Here is an 8,553-nt window from a genome sequence, read left to right as displayed (position 1 = left end):
TGGTGTTTTCTGAAGACATGGATGAGCTGAGAATATTGGAAATATCATGATAATACTTTCAGTAGATTTGGGTTGAAAATGTCCTATAAGAAAACAGAAACTATGGTTTTTAATGTAGATGAGAGCATTAAAGAACAGGAAAGCCTATTAGCCATTAATGGAACATCTATAAAGAATGTGAGAAAATTCAGATATCTGGGATACTTGATCTCCAACCTCAACGTCATCGGATTTCCTGCATATCAGAATAGGATCAGCCTACGAGAAATGGAACGAGTTAAAGAACGTCCTCACAGATCGCGAAATATATCTCAGTACCCGTATAAGAATCCTAACAGCATATGTCCAATCCCGCTTATTATAGTGTCCCAGCATGGGAACTGACCACTGTGGAACTTAACAAGATCAACGTGGTCTGGAACAACTTCTTAAGGAAAATTATCTCTGGAGGATTTGCATGGAGGAATGCACCACCATCAAGACAATGGCGAAATGGAGCTGATCCAGAAATTCCAGTGGATGGAGAACCTGATTGGGCATTACAAGATATCCAATACTAGACTACATGAGATTTGCCAAACACAACCAATATCAGATTTTTGCCACATACAACATTTAAAGCATATTGCACATGTCTGCCACATGAATAATGATTCCATCCAAAAGCAATTGTTATTTGACAAGAGACGGCAGTGGCATGAGCTTGAGGAGACCCTGTCCACGGACAGGTCACAAGTACTACGTAGCATGATGCACAAAGAGGACTTCAAGCGCCTGTTGGGTAACATTTTTCCAGCACCCAAGCGGGCGCACCCCAAGGCCAATCACATGCCACAAGTGAAAAACTGATGACGTGGCAAAGTGTCACTGACAGAAACTGGGTCAGACATGAGACTGCGTGCTGCAGTCTTTTAAAAAATAAAAACAAAACAAAAAAAAAATTGATGCTTTATGGTAGAAAAGAGAAATTTGGCCAGTTGGACGATCTGGCTGAAGAAAAAATGGTTAGACAGTTAGAGAATACAGTCATGTTGTCCTTATTACACTGTATGTTATACACTGTATATTAAAATGCTATCATGTTCTGTTATCACCCAAAATGAGGATGGGTTCCTCTCGAGGTTTCCTCCTCATGTCGTCTGAGGGAGTTTTTCCTTGCCACCGTCGCCACAGGCTTGCCCATTGAGGATAGATTAGGGATAAAATCTGTTCATGTTTAAAGGTAATTAAAATTCTGTAAAGCTGCTTTGTGACAATGTCTATTGTTAAAAGCGCTATAGAAATAAACGACTTGTATGAAAAATCTTGTCTAAATGCAATATTAAACTAAACTTGATACATCACTCTCACCTGTCTTGTAACTGAAAGTTCTTTGAGCTGAAATGGTTATAACAAATCAAAATCAAATATTAGCCATCTGGAAAAAAAGCCAATATACACAAGCTTATACCACAGCTTTTATTTACATATTTCTCATTTTCTTAACAGAAAAAGGAATGGAATGCACAAGCTAATCAATGCCTATTACGGTCCACCTATTACTTTATAATGAATGACCTCAAAGTGTCTCAGCAACATTTATATTTAGTGGTCTAACCATTCTAGAGCTGTTTATTCTAGGGATGCTTCCCTATTAGCATTAAACAAACAGTCTTAAAGGCTGTACTGATTTTCAATTAAAAAAAAGGAGGGGGGGAGGAAAAAAAAGACAAATCTCACAGTTTTGACTCCCAAGGCAATTAATGAGCTCAATTAGCATACACTTCTCCATTCAAATAGTTTAGACAGGTTGAGATTAAATTTTTGGATAGCTGGGAAATAAAATAGCTGGCATTATTAGCGGTCTAGTGATCGTTTCTGAATGGCTTCAAGGACGACATCTTTGAGGAGGGCAATTACAGACCGAGGGTCTGCACTGCCCACTACAGCACTGCCTGACACGATCATATTAGCACCTGCCTGTAAAAGAGAAAGAAAGGATCAAAGATCAGAACTACAACATTTTAACCCAATTTTAATTCAACTCTGCACTTTCTGATCAATTTTAAGAATTAAAAAATAATTCCAAGGTTGAGAGTTCACATAACTGACTGTCAGCAGAGACCATCTGGTCATAGGATAGACATCCTGGACATCTTAAGCCTTCTAATCTGGCTCCTGAATGATCAGAAGCCTCGTGATATTCTCATTTATGTTTTTATTCTAATGACTAAAAACATTTCTCATCACATTACTGCTTTACATCTAAACATTTAAATTACTGAGTAATAGGTACAAGTCAGCCAAAACAAAGGCGAGTATTTGTAAACCTATCACTTCCACAAGGTCTGCAATCAAGACCTGCTTATCTCATGGAATGTAAAGCCAACTTCCTCAAATGTCCATGGTGGCCTGAAAATCCTCCTATCTTGTGTCTCTTTAACACTGCTAGAAATTCAGCCCAGGCTTACGTTTTCAGTTGTTTTATTTATCAAACAAAATGCACATATCCGCTTGCAGAAGTTTGTGTTCGTTTATGTATGTTATGTTTTCACCACTTGGACATGTTTATGGCACTTTTCTGCCTGTGTTGCCCATCTTACAACTAATACATTTATCTAATTATGGTTTCTGGTTTGGGGAATAATGCTGAATTTAGTGATGTATAAGAGTAACTAAAACTACTTTTAGAAGTACAATCCATTTAAAAATCTTAATTGCAATTATAATTAAGCAAATGCAGTCCATTACTAATAACTAATCAAAGTTATTTATGAACAAGCAGTCACTGGCGACATTCAGAACACACACACAAAAAAAATGCCAGATGTGATTGGATTACCTGAGAGGGATGAATGATTAGGTGAAGCCCAGCAATACAGAGCTTACAGCCAATTATTATGAGAAACATGGCAAAAGTATTGGTTTTCAGTTGAAACTTGACCTCTCAAAACCTATGTTTTGAGAGGTAACAACAGGTACATCACAGTATGGCACAACTGTAAAATGAGAAGTGAGGAATGAGGTGTCCTCAACTGCAATGGGACCATGCCGAGAAGTCATACTGACAGCCAAGTTACAAGCAGTTACTTCCAAATGCTATACAAATCTTACACAGGTACATCACAGTATGGCACAACATTCATCAGTTTATACCTCAGCACACCGATGAATCGTGTCTGGTCCAACTCCTCCATCTACCTCAATATCTAGGGAAGGGAACTGGCTTCTTAGCCAGCTGACCTATGGGGGAATAGAATAGTATTAACTAATGTACAGCCCCCTCTGAAAGGCCTGCAACAACAAGGCCAATTCTTTATTTTTGCTGTACATTCAAGACATTTCGTTTGTGATCAAAACATGAGAGTGTAGGTCAGAATTACAACTTGACAGTAATTTCCTGATACTTGTACCTAGATGTGTTAAATAATTTAGAACGTGACACCTGTTTGAACCCACACATTTTTTAAATGAACAATAATGAAACATGACTGACAAGTGATTCTTGTTGCCAGGTGTGCCTTATTAGAACGTTAGTTTAAACCATTCACACGCTGAATGTCTAGTTTGTTAATAAACAAACATGAAGAACAGAAAGCTCTCCATGAGAGAAAAGCAAGCCATATTGAAGCTGAGAAAAGAGGGTGGGGGGGAATAAAAAAATATTAAGCATAGTCAATGCAACAATTTGGAAGATCTTGAAAAAGCAAGGAAGAAAGAAACCACTGGCATTCTAAAAACAGAAATGGAACAGACCAGCCAAGGAAAACAGCAGCAATTGTTGACAAGCTTGAGAAGACCCAAAAACAAGCCAAAAAGCCTTTGTCACACACATACTCAAGCACAGAGTGAAATTTAACCTCCTCAATTAACCCATCTGAAGCATTGACCACACATGCGCACACAAGTGAGCAATGAGCGCGCACATGTACCCAGAGCAGTGGGCAGCTATGCTACAGCGCCCAGGGAGCAGTTGTAGGTTAGGTGCCCTTACTTCAGCCCAACCTCAGGCCATGGCTGCCCCATGTTAACCTAACTGCATGTCTTTGAACTGTGGGGGAAACTGGAGCACCCGGAGGAAACCCACGCAGACACAGGGAGAACATGCAAGCTCTGCACAGAAAGGGCCCTGTCGAACCTTCTTCCTGTGAGGCAACAGTGCTAACAACTATACCACCATGCCGCTGCAAAAGTCAGTGACATCAACAACCTCCATAAGACAGGGGTTTAGGAATCCCAATCGATCACTCGAAGTCATCAAGTCAACTTTGTCAAATATGCTATACATGCTTGACATACAACACCGATGAAATTTCAGTCCTCTCTGACCCATGGTGCAAACAGGCAATGCAGTAAATAAAAATAGAATAATTGAAATAAACACACACACACACACGTGTGTGTGTATATATATAAATAAAAAAATGTGTGTGTGTGTGTGTATGTGTATATATATATATATATATATATATATATATATATATATATATATATTAGGCTTGGCACGGTTATGGGAAAAAAACCGAACCGTACGATACGCCTGTTGCGGTGCAATACGCGTATAAACCGCGGTACCCCTATTTAAGACGTTCGCCAAAAAAAAAAAAGCCGAATGCCCGTATGAAACCACGTGGTTCTCTTTCGCGCGAACAGGGGTGATAGCGTTCCGGCGCCGCGCCGGATTTCCGGTGTACCGCGGCGCCGGAAAAAAAAAAAAATCTAGTTCGCCCATTATCCTGTGTCATTCTGAGATGCGCAGATAGACAGTAAAGGGAATTCGGAATTCCCTTTACTGTCTATCTGCGCATCTCAGAATGACACAGGATAATGGGCGAACTAGATTTTTTTTTTTTTTCCGGCGAGGGGAGGAGAGGTTTGTTTTAAACAGTGCAGTGATTGGTTTTATTGCAATATTTTATATTGGCTGTGTGTGTATTTTGTTATAAATCGTTCTAAGAATACAGTGGCACTTTAAGATTAGATAAGAAATCCAGCCATACGTTTCAAAACACTGCACTTTAATTTCAAGTGAAAAAATACATCCTCACTCTCAGGGATTAGAAGAGTTTTTGATTCGGTTTTTGTATATAGGTGGTTGGTTGGTCGCCACATAAAAGTTTAAGTTTTAACACACACATCTGTTCAAAAGTAAGCTTTAAGAACTCATTTTTATTTCTTCCAATTATGAAAACTCTGTATGTGACAAAAGACACCTGGTTCCTCTAGATGCCACAACATGGCAGCAAACACTCCTGACACTTTGTATAAATACTATAGTAAATAAAAAAGCTGTTGAAATCATCCATGTCTTCCCTCTTGCTGTTTCAAAATACTACCTGGCTTTTCATCAGAGATTGTTCATAAAATGTGCTTATGTCAACTCAAACTCAGTTTGTGCATGATTATTTCATTGTAACTATAATTTTAACCTCTCTTAAATGCTGTATCCTAAACTATGTTCACTTAAGGTAAATAGTAGGCTATATGCCCAAATACAGAGTACTTAAGATTTAAAAAAAAAACAAAACAAAAACGCAATACGTACCGAACCGCAGACCTCAAACCGCAATACGTACCGAACCGCGACTTTTGTGAACCGTGCCACCCCTAATATATATATATATATATATATATATATATATATATATATACATACACACACACATATACACACATATACACACACGCATATATATATATATATATATATATATATATATATATATATATATATATATATGTGTGTGTGTGTGTGTGTGTGTACATGTGTGTGTATATATATATATATATATATATATATATATATATATATATATATATATATATTACACATACACACACATTTTATATATATAAACAGATGAACCATATAAACAGCACAGATGAACCAGCTGCTGAGGGATGGAACCCACCCAGAATGGCTAACCCAAGGCAGGACAGTCCTAATCATGAAGGACCCCCAGAAGGGACCCATCTCATCCAACTACCGGCCAATTACCTGTCTCTGCACAACATGGAAGGCCCTGTCAGGCATCATTGCGGCAAAAATGAGTAAGAATGTGGCTCAATACATGAGCGAGGCACAGAAAGGCAGTAACTCAAGAGGAGCCAAGCACCAGCTACTGGTCGATAGAACAGTTGCCCAAGACTGTAAGAAGAGACAGACCAACCTGTGCACTGCCTGGATTGACTACAAGAAAGCCTACGACTCAATGCCACACACATGGATACTGGAATGTCTGGAACTGTACAAGATCAACAGGAACCTAAGGACCTTCATCCAGAACTCAATGGAAATGTGGAAGACAACCCTAGAGGCCAACTTAAAACCCATTGCCCAAGTCAACATCAAGTGCGGCATATACCAAGGAGATGCGCTATCACCACTGCTGTTCTGCATAGGCCTGAACCCCCTCAGTCAGATCATCACGAAGAGCGGCTACGGGTACAGATTCCGTAGTGGGGCAACAATCAGCCACCTGCTCTACATGGATGACATCAAGCTGTATGCCAGGAACGAGCGAGAAATAGACTCGCTGATCCACACCACCCGGATCTACAGCGATGACCTAGGGATGTCATTCGGATTGGACAAGTGTGGCCAGATGGTCTCAAAGAGAGGCAAGATGATCCGGACTGAGGGGATTGACCTACCAGAGGGCAACATAGGTGATATCCAAGACAGCTACAAGTACCTTGGCATCCCACAGGCTAATGGAAACCATGAAGAAGCCACAAGGAAGTCAACCACAGCCAAATACCTCCAGAGAGTAAGGCAGGTCCTGAAAAGTCAGCTGAATGGTAAGAACAAGGTCCGAGCCATCAACATGTACGCACTACCAGTCATCAGATACCCCGCTGGTATCATAAACTGGCCAAAGGAGGAGATAGAAGCCACAGATATCAAGACTAGAAAGCTCCTCACCATGCATGGAGGGTTCCACCCCAAGTCCAGCACCCTGAGACTATACACGAAGCGGAAAGAGGGAGGCCGAGGGCTAGTGAGCATCAAGACCACGGTCCAGGATGAAACATCGAAAATCCGAGAATACATCAGAAAGATGGCCCCAAAGGATGAACTGCTAAGTGAATGTCTCAGGCAGCAGAACCCTGATGAGAGCGCAGAGGAGGAGGAGGAACAGACAACCTGGAGGGACAAACCCCTACATGGCATGTACCACCGTCAGATAGAGGAAGTGGCTGATATCAAGAAATCCTACCAGTGGCTGGATAATGCAGGACTGACAGACAGCACAGAGGCACTAATCATGGCAGCACAAGAACAGGCCATAAGCACAAGAGCCATAGAGGCCAGGATCTACCAGAGTAGATCAGACCCAAGATGCAGACTGTGCAAAGAAGCCCCTGAAACAGTCCAGCACATAGTAGCAGGGTGTAAGATGGATCAGATGCTAGCTGGATCAGCATACATGGAGAGGCACAACCAAGTGGCTGGGATAGTATACAGGAACATCTGCAACCAGTATGGAATAGAAGTACCCAAGTCCCAATGGGCCATACCACAGAAGGTGGCTGAGAACAACAGGGCCAAGGTTCTGTGGGACTTCAGCTTCCAGACTGACAAACAGATCCTGGCTAACCAACCGGACATAGTGGTGGTGGACAAAGAGCAGAAGAGGGTGGTGGTGATAGATGTGGCGATCCCAGCTGACGCCAACATCAGGAAGAAGGAACATGAGAAACTTGAGAAGTATCAAGGGTTGAAAGAGCAGCTGGAACGGATGTGGAAGGTCAAGGGTTGCGTGGTCCCCGTGGTAGTGGTGGCACTTGGGGCAGTAACCCCCAAACTGGGAGAGTGGCTCCAGCAAATCCCAGGAACAACATCTGAAGCCTCAGTCCAGAAGAGCGCAGTCCTAGGAACATCGAAGATACTGCGCAGAACCCTCAAACTCCCAGGCCTCTGGTAGAGGACCCGAGCTTGAGGATGACATGGATACCACCCCCCCCGCCGGGGGTGAGAAGGAGATTTATTTATATATATATGCACACACACATATACATACACACACGTGTGTATGTATGTATGTATGTATGTATGTATGTATGTGTGTGTTTATATATTATACAAACACACACATACATACATACATACATACATACATACACACGTGTGTGTATGTATATGTGTGTGTGCATATATATATAAATAAATCTCCTTCTCACCCCCGGCGGGGGGGTGGTATCCATGTCATCCTCAAGCTCGGGTCCTCTACCAGAGGCCTGGGAGTTTGAGGGTTCTGCGCAGTATCTTCGATGTTCCTAGGACTGCGCTCTTCTGGACTGAGGCTTCAGATGTTGTTGCTGGAGCCACTCTCCCAGTTTGGGGGTTACTGCCCCAAGTGCCACCACTACCACGGGGACCACGCAACCCTTGACCTTCCACATCCGTTCCAGCTGCTCTTTCAACCCTTGATACTTCTCAAGTTTCTCATGTTCCTTCTTCCTGATGTTGGCGTCAGCTGGGATCGCCACATCTATCACCACCACCCTCTTCTGCTCTTTGTCCACCACCACTATGTCCGGTTGGTTAGCCAGGATCTGTTTGTCAGTCTG

The 8,553-nt window shown here is 41.8% G+C and overlaps 1 protein-coding gene across 3 annotated transcripts in view; it reads right to left on the bottom strand.

Annotated features, from left to right (window-relative positions):
- Positions 1-1,444: 1,444 nt before the first annotated feature.
- The window catches only part of rpe (ribulose-5-phosphate-3-epimerase), a 164,008-nt gene continuing 156,899 nt past the window's right edge, over positions 1,445-8,553 (bottom strand). For all 3 annotated transcript variants that reach the window (XM_060929035.1, XM_060929034.1, XM_060929036.1), the window contains 2 exons: positions 3,136-3,222; positions 1,445-1,959 (listed from right to left, as the gene is read on the bottom strand). In XM_060929035.1, coding sequence (XP_060785018.1) covers positions 1,837-1,959; positions 3,136-3,222 — 210 coding nt within the window. In that variant the 3' untranslated portion in view covers positions 1,445-1,836. The remainder of the gene's footprint in view (positions 1,960-3,135; positions 3,223-8,553) is intronic.

This window comes from Neoarius graeffei, chromosome 9 (assembly GCF_027579695.1).
Source record: "Neoarius graeffei isolate fNeoGra1 chromosome 9, fNeoGra1.pri, whole genome shotgun sequence".
NCBI lineage: Eukaryota > Metazoa > Chordata > Actinopteri > Siluriformes > Ariidae > Neoarius > Neoarius graeffei.
The sequence above is the reverse complement of the archived record's forward strand: the minus strand, read 5'-3'. Positions and strand labels throughout refer to the sequence as shown.